General features: G+C 42.7%; 3 protein-coding genes across 6 annotated transcripts in view; 1 reads left to right on the top strand and 2 right to left on the bottom strand.

The window, feature by feature from the left end:
- The window catches only part of plxnc1 (plexin C1), a 27,533-nt gene extending 20,051 nt beyond the window's left edge, over positions 1 to 7,482 (top strand). The window contains exons 25-32 of one of the 2 annotated variants that reach the window (XR_004608958.1): positions 415 to 449; positions 580 to 675; positions 905 to 1,068; positions 1,168 to 1,315; positions 2,899 to 3,039; positions 3,120 to 3,194; positions 3,638 to 3,921; positions 4,700 to 7,482. Coding sequence is in view for 1 of the 2 variants with exons in the window: in XM_034525934.1 (XP_034381825.1) it covers positions 415 to 449; positions 580 to 675; positions 905 to 1,068; positions 1,168 to 1,315; positions 2,899 to 3,039; positions 3,120 to 3,194; positions 3,638 to 3,742 (764 nt within the window). In the remaining variant the exon portion in view is untranslated. Of the gene's footprint in view, positions 1 to 414; positions 450 to 579; positions 676 to 904; positions 1,069 to 1,167; positions 1,316 to 2,898; positions 3,040 to 3,119; positions 3,195 to 3,637; positions 4,204 to 4,699 lie in introns of those variants that run through there. The other variant, XM_034525934.1, reaches the window with a different exon arrangement.
- On the bottom strand, positions 3,992 to 13,502 carry cep83 (centrosomal protein 83). 3 transcript variants are annotated; one of them, XM_034525937.1, is made up of 16 exons: positions 13,397 to 13,502; positions 11,843 to 12,046; positions 10,920 to 11,070; positions 10,403 to 10,495; positions 9,285 to 9,416; positions 8,915 to 9,166; positions 8,649 to 8,780; positions 8,051 to 8,165; positions 7,056 to 7,200; positions 6,747 to 6,896; positions 6,332 to 6,407; positions 6,106 to 6,263; positions 5,865 to 5,994; positions 5,461 to 5,564; positions 5,114 to 5,297; positions 3,992 to 4,918 (listed from the first exon to the last, which is right to left on the bottom strand). In XM_034525937.1, exons 2-16 carry the CDS (start codon positions 12,037 to 12,039, stop codon positions 4,787 to 4,789), a joined length of 2,151 nt encoding a protein of 716 aa, XP_034381828.1. In that variant the 5' UTR covers positions 12,040 to 12,046; positions 13,397 to 13,502; the 3' UTR covers positions 3,992 to 4,786. The 3 variants fall into 3 exon arrangements, with proteins under 3 accessions (XP_034381828.1, XP_034381826.1, XP_034381827.1); XM_034525935.1 differs by having other exon boundaries at positions 13,127 to 13,439; XM_034525936.1 differs by lacking the exon at positions 13,397 to 13,502 and adding an exon at positions 12,250 to 12,984.
- Positions 13,503 to 14,325: 823 nt separating this feature from the next.
- hcfc2 (host cell factor C2) overlaps positions 14,326 to 19,292 on the bottom strand; it is a 7,203-nt gene continuing 2,236 nt past the window's right edge. Inside the window, exons 5-17 of the mRNA XM_034526698.1 lie at positions 19,225 to 19,292; positions 19,009 to 19,112; positions 18,532 to 18,762; positions 18,233 to 18,418; positions 17,893 to 17,957; positions 17,060 to 17,180; positions 16,728 to 16,784; positions 16,592 to 16,647; positions 16,198 to 16,332; positions 15,896 to 16,081; positions 15,508 to 15,796; positions 15,328 to 15,400; positions 14,326 to 15,234 (exon numbers count right to left, since the gene is read on the bottom strand). The exon at positions 19,225 to 19,292 is cut by the window's right edge and continues 17 nt beyond it. Of these exons, the coding sequence (XP_034382589.1) occupies positions 15,225 to 15,234; positions 15,328 to 15,400; positions 15,508 to 15,796; positions 15,896 to 16,081; positions 16,198 to 16,332; positions 16,592 to 16,647; positions 16,728 to 16,784; positions 17,060 to 17,180; positions 17,893 to 17,957; positions 18,233 to 18,418; positions 18,532 to 18,762; positions 19,009 to 19,112; positions 19,225 to 19,292 (1,581 nt within the window). The 3' untranslated portion in view covers positions 14,326 to 15,224. The remainder of the gene's footprint in view (positions 15,235 to 15,327; positions 15,401 to 15,507; positions 15,797 to 15,895; positions 16,082 to 16,197; positions 16,333 to 16,591; positions 16,648 to 16,727; positions 16,785 to 17,059; positions 17,181 to 17,892; positions 17,958 to 18,232; positions 18,419 to 18,531; positions 18,763 to 19,008; positions 19,113 to 19,224) is intronic.

The raw sequence follows: 19,292 nt of genomic DNA on the forward strand, positions 1-19,292 counted from the left end.
AAGTGGGTCCCGTGATATGAATTGAGTCGGAGAACCTTGAGATCCAGCATGAAGCTCAGGAACAGACGTCCTGTACGAGGACCGTAACGTGCTGACCGGGTGAACTTTATTGGTACAAACGGCTCTGCATCATATTCAGCCGCACACTAACAATGTGACTTGTGTGTGGTCGCCCTACCTGCACTGTGGCCACTCATTTTTGTTTTGGTGGGTCACAATCCACTTCCAGCTGGAAACACACACGGGAAACTAACAAATACCAAATGCCACAAAATGTTTCGACCAGCCACGGTAAAAGACAAGTTGCATATTTGACCTTTTTAATAAATCCATAACCACCTAAACAAACACTAGATGGCAGAGAAGTGGGCTTATTATTTCTGGTAATGATCATTGTTCATCAATTTCTTTTAGACGATGAGAACTTCTCCGGAAAATACTTCCACTTGGTAAGAGAGTTTGTTTTGTTTTGTGTGTGCAGAGTTGAATCCTCAAATTGGTTAATAAGACCAATAAGACCCTCACTCCACAAGTATATCACTGAATATTATAACAGAATTGAATGGTTCTTTCCTGCAGATTGATCCTGATGTAGATGAGGACCAAAGAAAGAACCCAGAGAGGAAGAAGTTAAAACTGAAGGAAGTGCACCTCACCAAGCTGCTCTCCACCAAGGCAAGAGGAACCAGCTCAATGCATCATTTCTCTCAAAAACGCACCAACACTAAAGATACAGACACCAGAATTTCTACCTCCTGAAACACTGTTGATGTTGCAGGAGAAGCACGCCATTTGTGTTATCCTGAGTCTACACAGGATACGTTTAGGCACTCTGTTGATTGCAGGTCACCCTGGATGACGAGAGATAGCAGGAAATGACATCACCTTGTTCTCCCTCTCTCAGGTGGCGGTGCATTCATTTGTGGAGAACCTGTTCAGATCCATCTGGGGGATGCCGCACAGCAGAGCCCCGCAAACTGTTAAATACTTCTTTGACTTCCTGGACACTCAGGCAGACATCATAAAGATCACCGACCCAGATGTCCTGCACATCTGGAAGACCAACAGGTATTGTTGGATCACGCAAAGCACTGTGGGCAGTTTGAAAGTCTTTAGGACAGAAGTTTGCCCTTAAAACACTTTTTCTTCTGTCTCTTATGTCTCCAGTCTACCTCTGCGCTTCTGGGTCAATATCCTGAAAAACCCCCAGTTTGTTTTTGACATGGAGAAGACTCCCCAACTCGACAGCTGCCTCACTGTCATCGCTCAGGCCTTCATGGACTCCTTCTCCCTCAGCGAGACCCAGCTGGGAAAGGTAACGCAGACGACAAATGTCTTATAATTTACTATTACAAGACAAATGTCTTATAATTTACTATTACAGGAAACCATCGTGTCCTCATGTTGAGACGTGAGGCAGACCGACCCTCATTTGAAGCCGAGTATATGCAGGAATGTACTAGTCTATCACTTTTATCGACATTCTATACGGTCACTTTTTTTGGTTATTTTTCCCGAACATACTATATTATTTAGTAAAAGTTTTTTTTTTTAAGTATGTTGAAAATGTCATAGTTCAGTTATTATACTATGACCTTTTCTTAACCTTTTCCAAAATGCGATACTATAGTTTGTCGAAAAAAGTAATATAGTCTGTAGAAAAATCCATAGTATGTCGGAAAAAAAGTCATACTACATTTTAATACATCTAAATCACAGCATAGTATGTTGAAAAAGAATTATAGTATACACAATTATTAGGAAAGTTGTATTTTCATTTTATTATTGAACAACTACAGTGCTCTCGGTCAATTCAAAATGTTAATAAACCTCAAATCTGAATATTTAAGAGAATATCGGTGTGTGCACAATTCATGGGCAACTATTAGTGTGCAGAATTATTATGCAACCAACTGAAAAAAAAAAATCTTCCCATCTCACTTGTTTATTTTCATCTGTTAAAGTGGGAATAATAAATAAACAACAAAAAATGTACAAATAAACATTTCTCACATTTCAAAAAGCCACCCTTCTTTTCAATAACGGGAATAAACTTTCCATTCATGGTTTCTGTCAGTTTCTTGATCTGTTGCAGCAGCAACCACAGCCTCCCGGACTCTGTTCAGAGACGTGGAACGTTTTCCTCCAACGCAAATCTCACGTTTAAGTCGCGACGCCAAGTTGTCAAAAGGGTTTAGGTCAGGTGAGGAAGGGGCCATGGCACTATTCTTTCATCTTTAAGGCCTCTACTGGCTCACCATGCAGTGGAAGACTTCGATGCATGCAATGGAGGATTGTCCTGCTTAAAGATCATGGTCTACTTGAAAGATGCAGACTTTTTCCTGGACCACTGCTTGAAGAAAGGATCTTCTAAAAACTGGCAGAAGGTTTGGGAGTTGATTTTGAGTCCATCTTCCACCCCGAAAATGTCCAACTAGCTCATCTTTAAAACCAGGCCATGCCAGTACCCCACCTCCACCTGGCTGGTGTCCGAGTCGAAGTGGAGCTCTGTGCCCGTTAATGACCCGGCCACCCGGCCACGGGCCACGGGCCACCCGCCATCCATCTGGTCTGTCAAAAGCCGCGAGTCAGTCCATAAAACCTTTCAAATCGGTCTTCAGATATTTCTTGGCCCAGTCTTGAGTCTTGTTCAGTGGTGGTGAGGTTTCAGCCTTCCTTCTCTGAGCACTGAACACCTTGTACTTCTGGGGGGAACTATGATTTTTATTATCCATACGGCTCTTAGTGGGGATGCAATGCTTATCTTTCATACAACAGTGTGATAACAAGATATTGATGACATAGAAAGTGTTGAAAAAATATTTTAGAAAGGTCAACATTTGTTTGTCAACTTCTATAAAAGGAGTTTGAAGTCTCACTATACCTTTCATGTTTCAGCATGCACCAACCAACAAGCTACTCTACGCCAAAGACATACCCAAGTTTAAACAGGAAGTAAAGGATTACTACAAGCAGATCAGAGACCAGTCACCAATCACAGAGTCAGAATTCAAGGAATTCCTGCAGGAAGAGTCAAAGGTAATGTCAATTTTTGTAGAACATCTTTTAAAATTGCCACGTGAAGACCAGCAGTGAATGGATGACTGTTTTCATTTCAGAAACACGAAAACGAGTTCAATGAATCTGCGGCCCTCAGAGAGCTCTACAAATTCATCCAGCGATACTTCACCGAGGTCAGTCCTCCTCCTCCTCTTCAAGTCTCTCTCTCAAAAATAAGTGTCTTGCTATTCATACTAATCATGTGAGATACAGAATGCTAACAATAAGTTAAGCTGTCATTTGAATGAGTGTCTCAATAGGTTGTAAGATATTAGAAAAGTATTCGTATTGGATCAGTTGTGGTGCTCATGAAGCTTATACAGCTGGTCCAAGCTTCCCCACATTACACCTTCAGCTTCCTGTTTCCTTGTGCAGGGCAGCCTTTTGAAAAAATAAATAATGTATCATTGCAAAAGCCTTTACAAGTTAAAATAGTCCTGCTATTCTTTATGAATTTAAACTGCATGTTTTTGGACAGTACACCCGAGTTTCATGTATAAATGAATTGACAGGTGCGTTTGGAATTTAGCTCACTGCCATTTTGACGATCACACTTACGTTTTGTCTTTTCTAAAAGATCAAAGACAAGCTGGACCAAAACGGCGCCCCTAGTGAGCTGACGGAGCAACTACATCATGTTAAAAACCTGTTTGATGGACTAAAAAGCTGCCCCTGGAACTGAGCTGCCATCCTTTCACTGTTATGAATACCTAGAAGACTTTCCCCCCCCAAGTTGAATCATCTCTGCTACAAAGTGCTGCCAAACATGTCAGTTGGAGTTATGCGTCTACTTTTGAAGGAACTGAAGAGAGGCACCAATCAACATAAAGAGGTCCTTCTCTACCGAACGCTTTTGGAACTGTACGTTGACCGGTCATGTGTCGGATTCATGCAACGCAAAACATTTATCACACCACAGACATCAGGAAAAGAAAGTGACACTTGTTTTAAATGACATCAACAGACTGTATAAGTACAATTCACAGCTTTTGTCTTTTAACAACTCTGTATAAAAACATTTCCCCACACAGTGGCTTCAAAGTAAACATTAACATTGCAATACAAAAACCCTGAGGATGTTATGGGCAGTTAAAAAAAACAACATTAGATACATAAACGCTATTCTAATGCTTGCACATGGAAGCTCTTCTCATCTATTCAGCGTGCCACATTGAAAGAAGTCTCATCTTGAGGAGCGAGGTTGCACAGTTGTATAGAAAATGCTGCGCGTCACATTTCATTTTCATACTGGTTCACTGCTTTGAAGTCGGGTAAAGTAACAAAAATGTGTTCTGAATTTGTCACACCACAGAAAACCCACCCAGGTAAATTAGAATGACAATAAATAACTGCAACCTTTTAAATCGTTAAATGATAAGCAACAATCTGCTCTGAAACTACAGCCAATTGTGGATTTTTATTACTTAATGCACAGTAACTACCCAACATGTCACCTCAATGCTGAACGGTTCTTTTGCTGAAGGTTTATAGCAGAGCACGAGGTCACGGTGATTAATTTAAGAGCTATATGGGGCGTTGTGCATTATTCACAATTCACGATATAGTTCAGGCTTTAAGAAACTAATCTCAGATTTTACTTTACCAGGACTTTAAATGTCTCTTTCCTTACTCTCCTCAGGTGGGAGGGACTAAGACGCAAAGTCAGGAAGCACAAACTGAAATGAGAAGTGCTTCATCTCACTCTTAATGTCAAGTAGTGTAGAGGTCAGAGGTCAGGCTGGGAAGTGGGGTCCCTCTGCACCAGAGATCCCAGTTCCTCCAGCTGCTGCTGCTGGGCGCTTTCCAGGTCCTCCAGCCTCCGACGGAGTAGGCACAGCTCCCTCTGATGCTGCTCCTCCTGCCGCACGGAGGGAGAACACAAGCTACTGGGACCACAGCCATATTCATACATTTTAATTAATTTCTAACTCCAGATTTCCTGCATGCTGTCCATCGATCAAATAGTGCTTCTTCAGTTAGCCGGTTTGTCTCCATTACGCTACACAGCGCTCTCATCCATTTACAGACCGATGCAAACAAAGTAAGAGCTTACTGGTATGTTGGCTAACGGCCCCTCAGACCCGAGGAGAAGAAAGGGGGTGGGTGAGGTCAGGAAGGCGGGGCCAGCGCTGTAGGTACCCTGACCGCCCACTAGGAGACGCCGAAACTCGTTGTGTCGTCGCTGCAGCTCCTTCAATCGTCTGTTAAGTTGAGCCTGCTCCCCTGAGAATGATGGTCTAGACACAGAGGGGGAAAAGTTTAAAATAAGACTTAGCCGGTAATTTTAGTGTTAATTTATACTTTACTTGTAGGCATTGTTGAAAAGGACGTCTCTTAATTTTCAAGAAATATAAAGTGAAGTTGACAAAAGTAACTTTGACCAGTGACAAAACAGTTTACTTCTTTGCTGCAGCAGCTTCCAGTTCCAGCTCTTCTATCTTGGCCTCCCGCAACTGAATCTTATCCTGCAGTCTCTTCTCTTTGTTCTCCGTCAGCGTTTTCCTCTGACATACACACACACACACACACCACACACACACCACACACCACACACCACACACCACACACCACACACCACACACACACTTTATCTGCATGTTCCAAGTAGAAAACGTTGAGTTACTCCCGAGACCTTTTCAATGTTACTAATGTGGTAAATAAGCAAAGGGAAGCCAACACATGACCGCCTCTCAGAGTCCTCTACAGAAGACAGATTCGATGTAGTTCACTGTTCTTAAAACAAAAAGACAACGTGTAGAAAGAAGAAACCCTTCTGGAAGGTTTTTGGTACATTGCAGCAGTACCTTCTTCTGGGCCACTGCTGCCCTCTGCAGTTTCTCTTTGTTCCGAGAGTATTTCTGCTGCAGCTCAGCGTCTCGCTCCTGCAGCTTGTGTTTCTCCTCCAACCACTCAACCCGGTGTTCCTCCACCAGCCTGGGGGGGCAGAGAGAGAGGGGGGGGACAGTGGTGTATTGAAGCGATATTTGCAAAGATGCATGATTCGATGGCTGTAATTATCTAACCAACATGGAGACGGTGCGGTACCTCTCTGCCTCGTGTTGGCTCTTCTCTGCCTGGGTTCGGGCCGTCCGCAGATCCTCTCTGATTCTGTCCAGAGTTTCTCTCAGTCGCTGGTTTTTCTCCATCAAGTCACTTTCGGAGTGAGCCAGCGTCCCCAGCTGCACACCCAGTTCCTGGTTCTGCTGTTGGGTCAAATAAAAAGGGCTTTATGTTGGCCAACTCCCCTGGCCTCGCTGGCTCCAGGACAAACCTGCTGGAGGTCAGCCATCTCTGCTTTCTGTCTCTCGAGCTCCTCAAGATGTGAGCTTTGCTGCTGCACTTTGCTTCTGTGAGACAAAAACAGTTTCAATAATGAGGGAACTAGATTTCATTAAAAACATAGAATGCCACAACAAAGAAAAGCCATTTTAAAAATGTATAATCTATTGTATGATCATTAAAGAGCCTTTCCCACTCTGCAATACAGCAAACTGCTGATATGTGCAGTAGTCTTAAAAACTTCAGTTACACTTCATCAACATTTATTTCAGAGAATAAACTGAGGCTCTACATGTACAGGTGTTTTTATGTAATAGATAGCAAATATTACATGAAGAATGAGCAGCTTGACTGACGAGGGGGGCTTTATAGATATGGCAACGGTCAATAATCAGGAGAAAGCTGACCTCAGGTTCTGCAGCTCCCTGCGGGCCGACTCCTCTCCTTGTTGAGCGTTGCGAAGACGCTCCTCCCATTCCTCCTTCTGGGCGTGATCTGCAGCGTCCTGCAGAGCCCTCTGCTGTTCCAGGGAAGCGAGGCGGTTCTCCACCTCCAACCTAACAACAGAAAAGAATACAAAAGACCATGACAGCAGCAAAGGGAAGAGAAAAGACCAGTACGGCATTTAAAATTCAACAGCGGGCATGTTTCCAAAGCGAGACGTGCTACCAGGTGACGGGCATCAGTAACTGGAATAAAACAACGGTGATTCTCACTTTTCCTCGTGCAAAGTTGCTGTTGTGCGGAACTCCTCCTCGCGGGCAGACTGCACCTTCCTCACCATCTCCCTCTCTTTCTCCACGAGGACTTCCTTGTGTCGCTCTACCGCAGCCTTCCACACCTCCACGTCCGCATGCAGACCTGAGACACAGCAGTTACCACGAGAATCGTGTCATATGTACTGTAAATTAATGGAGTATTCTGTCAGAGACAAGAGCGACATATATTCTGAAACGTGTGTGTAATGCTGTATATTCTTTTTTCTTAATTCTAAGTCAAATCGGTTTAATCTTTGGTTATTTGCAGAAAACACAATTCAAATGAATAGGAAATATTTGTTTTTTTATATTTGCTCTGATAAAAAACTAAAACTTGCCATTAGTAGTTTTTATGATTTATTAAAAGCTGCTTAGATAGTGTTAAGATGGTAAACTGGTCATATTTCTCTCTCCAATATATTTCACATTCAAACTACTGTGTTTATTCAAGGTGCTTGCTAAAAACTGAATTTTAAAGGATTACATTTTGACACATGACAGCGTTATATTTTACCTTTTGCGCAATACTCATATTTACTGAGTAGAGCTTGAACGCAACATGCAAGTCAACAAGACGGTCAGTGAGCAGCATGATGGGAATTAATCACAATATAAGTGTCTGATTAAGTTACTTCTTCCAGATGGTTTTAAGGTTTTTTCTCTATGGTTTATTTTGGACTGGTTGTTATAAATGTTAAACTTTAAGTGTCTGTGCTGTAGTGTACCGACGTAAAGCTATTGTGTGCCACGTGAATAAATGTGACCCGCAAAATATCTGAAATATGAAACTAGTTGGCCCGTTTCTATGGCAGCCGACTGATAAGTACGTCTCTACGCTCTACCGGTCCGCACGGTATAGTCGAATTCAGTGCACCGTTTATATCTTCTACCCAAGATCGTGTGTGTGTGTGTGTGTGTGTGTGTGTGTGTGTGTGTGTGTGTGTGTTCCTTACCGTCTATCTGCCCCTGCAGTGAGTCTCTCTCCCTCTCCAGCTCCCCTTTAGAGCGGGCACACTCCAGTTTGACGCTGGCCCCCTCCAGTTTATGTGAATGCTTCAGGCTGTCAATCTGAAAGCCACATAAAGACAAATGGTTTGTTTTTGTTACTTCAAACCTCAAGTACATGCTGAAAGTTGAACTAGGTCTGACAGGACTTCAGGCACAATTCATGACCCCACATTTGAATTAATTAGTGGGTGCAACGGATCTCAAAACCCCTGCTAGGATTGTCTCAGCGTTTTGAGTCACACATTGGAGCAGCAGATGAAAAGGGAAGCAAATTAAACTTTTAAAGTTGCCGTCAACACGGACTGCCTCTCTACAGATTGTTTGTGTTGTTGTTTTGTTATAGCAGTTGGTATACAAGGCTCAAGACAATTTCTTCCCGACCACCATCCCAACAATCCTTTTACTGCCCAGTACCAACCAACTGAAAATGTCTACTGTGTGCCAAGCGTGAGTAGAATTATGGTGGCCGACCCAAAATCCCGAAACACTAATGGCCCCATCGACAGCCAGGACGGGGTCAGAGTTGAACAAAAACCTGCGTACCTGACAGGTCAGAGAGTTGACCTCTCGCTCAGCTTTGTTCAGTCGTCCGGTGAGCTGGCTGTTCTGCTCGTGTGTCAGATGAAGCTCGCTCTCCATTCGCTCCAGCTGTAGACGCAACGACTGACGCTCCGCCTGTCACAACAACAACAACAACATATCAGATCCAACAATCGGTCACATGTACAGCCAAATCGTCAAGCAATCAAGATGAAAAGTGCTCAGCACAAACAGCGCAGTAATAAACTGAAATATAAGAGACGGCTCACCTCCAGCGACTTCACTGCAGCCTGAGACTCCGTTAGCTGTCTGATCTGGATGCGTTGGACGTTCTCGGCCTGCTGGCCCGAGTTGTCTTTCTGGGCGCGAAGCTCGGCCAACTCCGCCTCCAGGCCCTTCAGCCTCAGGTGGAGCTGGGCTTTCTCCCTCAGCAGGGCCTCCACTCGTTTCCCATCACGCATTGGGTCTGAACCCTGGTACTGAGCCACCAGTTCCTCTCTGTCCGCCTCCAGACGAGATATCTTGGGGGGGGGGGGGGGGGGGGGGGGGGGGGGTCATTTTAATTAGTGTCTACTTTTGTCACTAGAAATCAATGTGCACAAACCACCCAAATGCTGAACAACCGAACAACAAGCGTACCTCTGCTTCATAGCGGATCCTCCTGTCCTCCAACACATGAGCATGTTCTTCTCTCTGGTGGTCGAACTGGGACTTGATGAAGGTGAACTCGTACCGCAGCTTGTTGTACTCGGACCGGTACTTCTCGGTCTCCTGAAACGAAGGAACGCGACAACGCAAATTAGCCCCAAAATCAGCGAGAGCAGAAGCAATCAAGCAGACAAAATAGAAATTTGCTTGAAAGTGGCAACTTTCAAATGATTGTCAATAGGCTCTCAAGAGGTTAACGGAGATGCTTCAATAGCTTTCTATATTTACAGCCAAGCTAAAATAAATCGGTCTATTAACCCACCTATTCTATATGCAGTAACCCGGTTTCTCTCGGCCACATGTTTTGATCCTGTCCCTCTCGAGTCACGTGCTGGCCCTCAGGGGCCTTTTAGTTCTATGTAATGCAGCCTCTTGAATCCAACCCACTCACCACTATCATCATCATCATCATCATCATCATCATCTTTAGGGTGATACGTAAACCGCATGCCACAAAACCTAGTAATTGCAAATAATAGCCTCAATCAGAATTAGCACACACTCATTTCTAATTCTCATTCAAATAGGAAACCTAACGAGGCGTCCTATTGAAACATGAACAGGAGGTATCGTTGCTCCAGCTCAAGAAGGTTGGACACATACTGAGCTGGTCCTACGACAGGTTTACTAAGGACTCTGATGTCCCATGCCACCTTGTGGAGGTTTTTCCTATTTAGCATATTTCTACAGGAACAAAAGTTCATGCAATGGATACTTTATTTTATTTAATTTAGCCATTTACTTTGACTTCATATTTAAATATATAGAATATGTATTTTTAATGTCATTATTGTTAATTTTCCTAATGTCAAAGTTCTTCTGAGTGCACTCTTGGTCCTCGGGGAGCTAAGAAGAGATAAGGTGTGGTTGCATTGAAGGGTAATGTCTGTACGAGTTATCCATTTCCATTTCTGACATCTATTATGACGAGGGAAACATAAAATATAAGTAGATGGGTAGCAACTCCATCAATGACACCAGTGCTCTCTCTCTCTCATGGGTAAAGTTAATACAAAGTCACTGGTCATACCGTACACAAACAGACTGACCTCCTCCAGTTTATTGAACCTCTCTCTAACTGGAGCCTCCATCTCCTGTTGCACCTGAGCTCTGAGCAACTCCAGCCGCTGAGGGGTCATCACCTGGTGCACACACACACAAATACAATACAATACAATACATTACATGTCATTTAGCTGACGCTTTTATCCAAAGAGACTTACAATAATGTTACATTCATACACTGTAGACACAGCTACAGGGAACAATTCAGGGTTAAGTGTCTTGCTCAAGGACACGAGTAGGGCGGGGATTGAACCACCAACCCCCTGAATGAAAGACGGATCTGCTAACCACTGACCCACAGTCACACACGTGTTTCGAGAAAGTCAGTAGAAGTCAAGTTGCAGAGAAATATTTAAATCTCAACCACACCAGGAAAAGAAAAGGTGTCCTGTTTTGGGTCTGTGAACGTAACCCGGCATGCCAAAAGAGGTTTGGTCACAACCAAAGAGCCAAAGATTGCATCCTTCCCACGAGGTCCGTGGGGCCTCCAGCTTGGTTTACCTGCATTCGCAGCTCTTCCAGCTCCCTGGTTTTGTCCAGCAGTTCTCCTCGGAGCTCCGCCAACAGCAGCTGCAGCTTTTCCTGCTGTGCCTGTCTGTCGCTCAGCAGACGCTTCAGGTCACCCTGCGCCTGGCTGAACTCATCCTGCAAGCTGCAACATAGACACCGAGCACACGTAGGAGGATAAATGTCCTGCCACGCTTAACCCGGCCAAGCATGTTTTGCAAAAATCACGAATTATCCAAATAATCATCAAAATGTGCATACAACTCTTAACAAGACACTAAAACATACTTAAATCACTTAACTTTATATGTTAACAAATACACATTTCTTTATGAAAAAACAATCAAAGTTCTTAAATAAGGTTATTATCAATAAGCCCCCACCCCCTTGGCAAATATAAATAACGGATCATTTAATTTTTATAATGGCAACTATGTATGAGCCTGTTTTTTCTCTTACATTTTTTACAAACACTTCAACCTGTGCAATATAAATACACTGTGCAAAATAGTTATACTTATTCTGCCTGCATATAATATTCAGTTATTGTGGACTCTTTACTGTTTTTGTTGTTTTTTTACTCTGTCTCTTGCACTTTACCCCCTTTGCTGCTGTAATCCTGTAAATGTCCCCACTGCAGGACTAATAAAAGGAATATCTTATAAAAACTGTTTGAGAGTTTAAAAATGTATTTATTTTTATCATGATCGGCAATAAAAATCCTATATCATCCCGTCCCTAATACCAGGGCTGAGAATACCAACTACATGGGAAAGCGTGTATCGTAAAAAATAGAATTTAGTGCACTTAACACATTTTGCCAAATAAAATCACTGCCTGTCAGTGTTGTTGATGATCATCATAACTAAAGACAGACTGCCAAAGGATAAGAAAAGTGTATCTTAAATTAAATGTACCTGGTATGTTCAGCCTTAAGTGTCTGGTAGTTGGTCCTGTGGTTTTCACACTTCATCCTCTCGTCGATTAGCATCTTCTGCAGCTCCATCTCGGCTCCCCCCAGCCCAGCAGACAACCCCAGCATGGCTGCAGACTTCCCCATCCCAGGCTCCAGGTTTGGGAAGATGGGTGCCGACTGGCCGAGGGAAGAGGCCATCTCACCTCTGCAGCAAAAAAGCCAGAGATGGGCAGAGATCAAGAAAAGCTGGCTGAACAAAGCAAAAGGAAGTGTTGTGTCTCTATAGCTTTAAAAAGGAGGAATAGTCAGCTCTGTTTTTAATAGTGACACAAACTGTCTGCATTCTCCAAGTGTGGTGAGGTGCTTTTAGAGGGCCAATATCATTCCTGTTTGTTGTCGGTTAGTTACCATGGTGGCTGAGAGAGGAGTCCCCCAGCTACTCATTAAATCACGACCTCGTAGCAGTCAAGGCTCTGAATCAATCTCAAGTGATTAGGAGCTCCTTCCCCCAGGATATGCAGTCTGTGATTGCAACTAAAACACTTTTCAAGCATCCAATCCATCTCTGGAGGTGAATGTTAGACCAATGTCACTGTGAGAATAAATTAACGGTCACCTTCAAAATGATATCATCGCAGCATAATCTGTAGTTTCATAAGTACATCAAAAATAAAACAATTAAAGAAAGAAAGCCAGGTAGGTTAACTTGAGCGTCTCAAAACAAACGTAACTTATTGTTTGTTGACATGCTTTTGCAGCGTCAACGTCCCAATAGACTCACACACACAATAGACATACGCATCACACAAGTGGGCTTGATCATAATTGAAGACTAAACATCATTAACCTGACGTCTGAAATGGGTCAAAAGCATTGAATTGTTTTTGAATATCGCGCTGATTGCGACGATATGCTAACTAGCTCGAGATCTGAGTGCGTCTGTTGTCGGACACTCGCATCCTTTGACAGTTTCCCTTCAAAGACATAGCAATGCTCTTTAAACAAGAAACTACAGTTTAACTGTCACTGGGATTCAGACCATAGTGCTCAATGGAAATGGAAACATAACTAGTTACAATTCAAACTACATTCTGAACCACTAATTTAGCCGTCAGCTAAACCGGAACTAGGAACTTTAGCTTGGAAACTTGGCTAACGTAAGTTTGTGTACAATCCAGCGCATATTTAGGTTTAAAAGAATGCATTACGACACTATAAAGTATTATTTAACAACAACACCATTTAAATTTGAGACTTTAGCAGTTTATTGCCGAGAGTCACTTACCTTTTGTTAAATTTAGAGCTTCTTTTCCTGCTTTCTGTCCGTTTAATATGCTAGCTAGCGCTAGGTTGCTAATCTTTAAACTACAAACTGGGGGATCACGGGAATTTTCCCAAAGTGCATTTCTCTCGTTAAAGGAAGACGAACACTGTCAAGCGGCTAGTCCTATCAACGCTTTCATACTGGCTATATATATTTAGCTTTGTACATATATGTATATATACATATAGTTACCACATAGGTTAGTTTATCCACCAGGGCTCTGCTACTTACTATTAAGTGGCGCAATGATGACGTATATTTGGAGGCCAAACCCGGAAGTTAGCGTTGCACAGCCCTTCACATTAGGCCAATGAGATTCTTCACAAATGAACTACACCACGGTCGCATTAGCGCGAGTATAAACAATGAAGGCACTAGGGCGGACTTGTCGGCGTCATGACGTTTTGTAGTCTCATTTAGCCATTTGTTTGCGACCGCTTTTTAAAAACACTTAGTTTAAAAAAAAAAAAAAACGAAGTATTTATTATCGGAGAACACAACATTTAAATATATTAAACTTGTGTTAACCACATACCTCATTTCCGACATCTACCAACAAAAACATGAACATATGTCCAGGTTTTGGGATTGCTTAATTGTAACTAGGTATCGAATACATCGCCTATATTGAGTGCATATACACTAGTCCTTGATATTTATTTAACCACATTTGAGTAACCAATGGTTACTAATATTAAGTAGCAAAATTAGCATATTTGTGTATTTTACCTTGTATTTCGTGCAGACTTCTTATATACGGTCTATTGCACAAAAGTTAAGTTATATCTACCCAGAAAAAATGACATGTAATAAAAATCAACACATTGCTCACATTGTGGAAATCAGCCAGGGACTAATCTGCATTTAACTGATACCTCAGTAAATACGAGGTGCCTGAAGGAACGGCCGATCAGTCCACAGCTGGACACCCACCAGTTGCCTGAGAGGCAAGACAATAATTCTGAGGCATATCTCCCCATACTACATTGTCCCCAATGAGAACACAGTCTGCATTATACACACACTGTATCTAAATTGATAATATGTGGCTAATATGTGACACAATAAAGACTAAAAACAGAGATCAATAAAAGTCTTAAGGGAAATAATGGATGACCAAACCTTCTATAAAAAAGATATAAAGACCAACAATAATGCTCTTTACTGGAAGTAAGGAATGTTTAATTTTTTTAAAGCAAGAACATGAAGAGATGCAGCACTGGTCTTAATTATGTGAGGTCCAGTTAACAATCTGTCCACAGGTTCCTTCACTGAACTGGTTAAAAAGGCCTGTAATAATCCAGATATGATGGAGTAGGATAGGGAAGATAATGATAGTACTTCTTGCCCACTAAATGGTGAGCTGGTCAAACCAGTGGATCTCTTCCTTTAATATCTGGAGCATTTTTGCTACTTTAATTAATATCAGAAACTTAAACAGTGCCCTGCTCTTTGGTTTCATTCAGCAACATTTTCTTGATTTAGGAACGGTTCTTTTCTTACTTAAACTTGTAAAACATGTGTAATGTGAATAATCTGATGGCAATGATAATAAAAGAAATAAAAATACAAATAAATGTGACAGCAATGAAAATGTTTGTAGTAACATATGTGAACGTTGACAAAACACATTAACAAAGATCTTAAACCAAACCTGAACGATAGAAAATGATTTCATCGTAAAACAACATTCCACTGTAGACATAACTGGTATTTCAAAGTCAATTGAATTGTAAAAAGGGTCCACATTAAAAAATTATCATCTTTCTGGTTTCCTGGTCCTGAAAACATTGTGTTTCACTCAACGTACTTTTTAAAGCATCTGCGGTTGATGCAGTAATTATTTCTTGAAGTGACATATTACTTAACAAAACAATAGTTTAAAATAGCCACGTGGCGAAACTTACTATGAAAATCTATTTACAAGGTAATAATACATAAAAAAAATAAATTAACAAAATTATCTCGGGAAATATACATCTTGGTGGGGTACTTTCTTCCAACTTCCTGAGTTCACATATGGTCTTTCCAAAACACGGTGTCATAGACCCAAACATTTTCAACTGGAGCTGCAAGAAAAAAAGAGAAAGCGAGAGACAATTCAATAAAAACAAATCCAATCTAGAAAATGAGTAAAACTCATGAGTCGTCAACGCGGTTACCTGTCAGCAGCATCCTGGCCGGCCTCAGCATTGCTGTCGACTTTGGACGCGGACGCTCGCAATTTATTGAAATCTAAAAGAGACAGAAACAAGAGTTCGAGTCAAGTTGGGATCCCAACCACAACAAATTCTTTAATGTAAAAAAAATTGCAGAAACCGAAAACACTTGAACTCCTCCACCTTGAATCCAGCGGATCTGCGTCGCTGGGCCGTAGCCCTGCTCATTCTTAGCAGCGATGCGGAAGACCACCGCTGGTCGGTTGGAGGCCGAGCAGTCGATCTGGGCGTTATCCAGCTGGGTGGTGCTGACCGAGCACGACGTCTTGGTGCCGCGGTAGATCCTGATGAAGGCCATCTGACCTGAGCTGGTGGACCGGCTCTTCCTTACCGCCATGTACATGGAATACTCCAAGATCCGGCCTGATGGAGAGGGGGGAGCCTCCCATGTGATGTGGACAGATTCATTGGCCTGTGCGGAAGGAGGGTTATTAGGGGAAATGGGAAGAAAACAGCGACGCTTTCTTATTGCATCAACCGCTTTTAAGTCTGAATCTTTTTGATACGTCACCTTGGTAATTTTGACAGCACAGGGCGCTCCAGGGAAGCCAGGTTGGCAGGTCTTGAACTCGCTGACAGTGCTGAAGTCTCCCTGGCCGAAGTTGTTGATGCCCGCCACTCTGAACCTGTAGGTCTGACCCGGAGCGAGCTCCTGCTTCTCTCTGCTCTGATAGTCCTGAGGCCCTGGAAGCTTTCTCTGGAGGAAGGGCAGATGAGGATGTGTGACTGAAAAGAGAGGGATGACTGGCATCTTCATGGAGACCCAATCAACACCCACCATGTATTACTGTACAGGAGGTCGCTGCTTTTTACCTCTTTAGTGTTTGACAGCCGACTGCTGTTGGCTGCAGTCACCTGGTCACTGTCAGCAGGTAGGAAGTACTGGCTGACCTCAGAGAAGAGTGTTTTGAACACACCCACATCAAACCACACAGCTTCCTTTGGATTCTGCCGGGAGGAGATTGTCTAGTCTTAGTTTAGACCATGCCAGGAGAGCAAATAATTACCGTCCCGAGAGGGCACAATTAACTATTTGACTTCATGATAACAGATTAATTTGCTAGAAGGATCCCACAGATATGATTATTAGCGTCAAAGGGTTATGACAAAAAGTGTTTTCAAGAAAATGTGAAAACATCAAGATATCGCAACATAGCCACAAATAGAGATATTATTTAAACACCACATCACCCAGCCCTGATCTGACCTGATGTGCATGGGTATAGAAGTCTTTTGTCTTGTCAGCAGAAACAGGGTGGGACTCTGTAAACGGAAAGGAAAGTCCAGTCAATTTCACTGTGATGCAGTCGGATGTATCGCTGACATTTGAGCATCATCATTACCTGGCTGGTGCTGAGTTGAGCTGCTGACCTCTGTGGCTGATGTCTCCTGTCCAGCACCTACAACCGAACCACACAAAGAGAGGTCAGTGGATCAAAGCTGGGGAAACTGCAGTACCATTCAAGTGAGAAGACAAATCGTATTTGACGAGGCCAGTTCAAAACATTGTGTGGGGAATCTATAACTCTATAGGTATCTATAACTAGAGTAATACATTTATTGATGCAGCGGCATTTATTTAAACATGCCTACTGTATCTTTTATTGTCCGACAATTACATTTGTGGAAGCACAAAAATCGACCAGTATTTAAATCACTTGACATCAAGATGTACCGCCGCGTTGTGTGTCAGAGTCCTTTTCCGTCTCCCTCCCACAACTCGGCCCTCCTTGTGCTTTGGTCACGGCTGAGCTGTTGGCCGATCCTCCCATAGTTTCCTGCTTTGCTGAAGCATCCTGAAATTCAGGGAGAAAATTCATTAAATTACCGCAAATTTCCTAACTATATTTTGCCAAACACACAGGTTTGTTTCTGCCTCTTTCCTCAGCCAAGAACTATTAAAGTTTTGACAGCACTTTGGGTGCAAATTTAGGATCATCAGGCTACACAGCGTGGAGCCCCAGTGGCAGAGGAGCAAGAGCTCTTGGCAAGTATTATATAAACATGAATTAGCCCATGAAATATAATAACATTTATTATAGTCAATGTAAATATCATATAGTATAATATCTTTTGATATGACTTTTTATTAGCTGATGTTAAGCAAAGCCAATAGATTTCATTTATCCCGTGCAAATGTGCCACACAAACACAGGTGAGGCAAAGTAATATCTAAATCAGGGGTCCTGTGGTAATACTAGTCACACACTAATAGGGCTCAGAATAGAGATCCACGTCTAAATCTAATAAGGAAAAATGCAGAAGTAGTAATAAGGTTGCCTTTTGAATTCTTCACTAAACATGCTCAGTGTGAATGCCCTATAGAAAAACATCATCATGTGTTCAAGTTCAGTCTAAAAGAAAAGTACCAACATCTGTGTGTTCAGTCTGTTGCTAGAACAAATATACCATTCAGTATGCCTAATGATAAAGCAGGGGTGTAATAATACATGTAATAACCTACATCTTTGTTGACAGATTTAAGCATGTATAGTAACTCATATCTACCTGGGCCGATGCTTTCGCTTCTTTGTTAGTGGTTCCTCCAGTTTGAGGCTGAAGAGACTGGATACCTGAATAAAGAGAGAAGGCAAAATGTCACCGTAGTGCCACAAATCTCCACATAAATGTCACCGTAGTGCCACAAATCTCCACATAAATGTCACCGTAGTGCCACAAATCTCCACATAAATGTCACCCTGATAAACACTAAAGATTCTTTCTTTTTTGTTCATGTATTTTACGGGCTGTAAGATTGTTCCATTACTTTTTTTCCTAATCTTTAACTATTCCATGTATAGTTTTGTCCTGATCCTCACTGATAGCTGAATACATGCACTTTCCATACCTGCAGAGTCTTTACCCTTGGTGTCCAGTCCAACTATTCCAGTTGGATTGGCTGATTTGGCTGGTGGAGGCACAGGCTGGAGCTGAAGGATGTAGTAGTCTGCTGCCGCCAGGGGGCGCCACGCCACATGAAGCATGCTGATGGTGGATTTGATGAGTAACACTGCCTCTGGAGCGGCTGGTCGGTCTGAGGACAAAAAAAATGAATATATTGAGGAACCAAACTTCTTTTTTTGTTTAGTTTTTTTTTATACTGACACAAAGTGATCAATCCTTAAAGCCTCCCTTCTCCTTCCTCACCCGTCTCCAGGTACCAGAGGTCCTTGCAGCAGACCTGGTAGTTCCAGCTCCTACGGAATCCATCACGGCCGCTCCAGATGTAAAGCCTGGACCCGACAGTGGCAGCACAGTGGCCGGCCCTGGCTTTGGGGCGACAGGCGTACGGATCGTCACTCTGGGGGCCCTGGCTCTGCAGCTGGGACTCAATACCGTCTTGCTGTTCTGGACCCAAGTTCTGCCAGCACATAGTGTCTGTGACATAAAAGCAGGGCAGAAGTGAACTTGCTGGCCTCTGAATGATGCAGAAACCCCATGGGCTGAATAAAAGACAACATGCATCATAGCAGTGGTTAAAACATTACAAAGAAGTGTTGACAAAACTTCATGTTTCAAGCACACATATTCCCAAAACTGAACCCATAAAGATGGTTGCCAGTGCTTCACCCTAGATGACAACTATGACAAGAGCGTGGGATATTCAAAGAGAAATGTACTGACCTAAGTTTAGTATGCTTAAAGAGTCACTGCATATCGATTCAGTTCCTAAAGCAATGCGTTTGTCTGACTCTGGTACAGGAATCCAGCCACCAAAAACATACATCCTGCGGACAGAAGGACACAGTGGTTTGTTGAGGCTAGCCAGGTCAGGTGTCACATACAAACTAGACATCTGCTTTACCAGAGATATGACACCGATGATGACAGATCTCTTACTTGTTTCCAATAACACTGGCAGAGTGAAGGCTTCTGGGAAGTGGCGTGGGGCCCCTGGTTTCAGCCAT

The sequence above is a fragment of the Cyclopterus lumpus genome, chromosome 23 (assembly GCF_009769545.1).
Source record: "Cyclopterus lumpus isolate fCycLum1 chromosome 23, fCycLum1.pri, whole genome shotgun sequence".
Classification (NCBI taxonomy): Eukaryota; Metazoa; Chordata; class Actinopteri; order Perciformes; family Cyclopteridae; genus Cyclopterus; species Cyclopterus lumpus.

Bases quoted from the DNA above. Each gene is read 5' to 3' on its own strand.
- cep83 (XM_034525937.1), bottom strand. From the start codon at position 12,039: ATGGCCTCTTCCCTCGGCCAGTCGGCACCCATCTTCCCAAACCTGGAG. The intron at 9,167-9,284 runs GTACGCTTGTTG...CCCCCCCCCAAG, and splicing joins GGATCCGCTATGAAGCAGAG to ATATCTCGTCTGGAGGCGGA. The intron at 5,298-5,460 runs GTAAACTGTTTT...CTCTGTGTCTAG, and splicing joins GAAGCTGCTGCAGCAAAGAA to ACCATCATTCTCAGGGGAGC.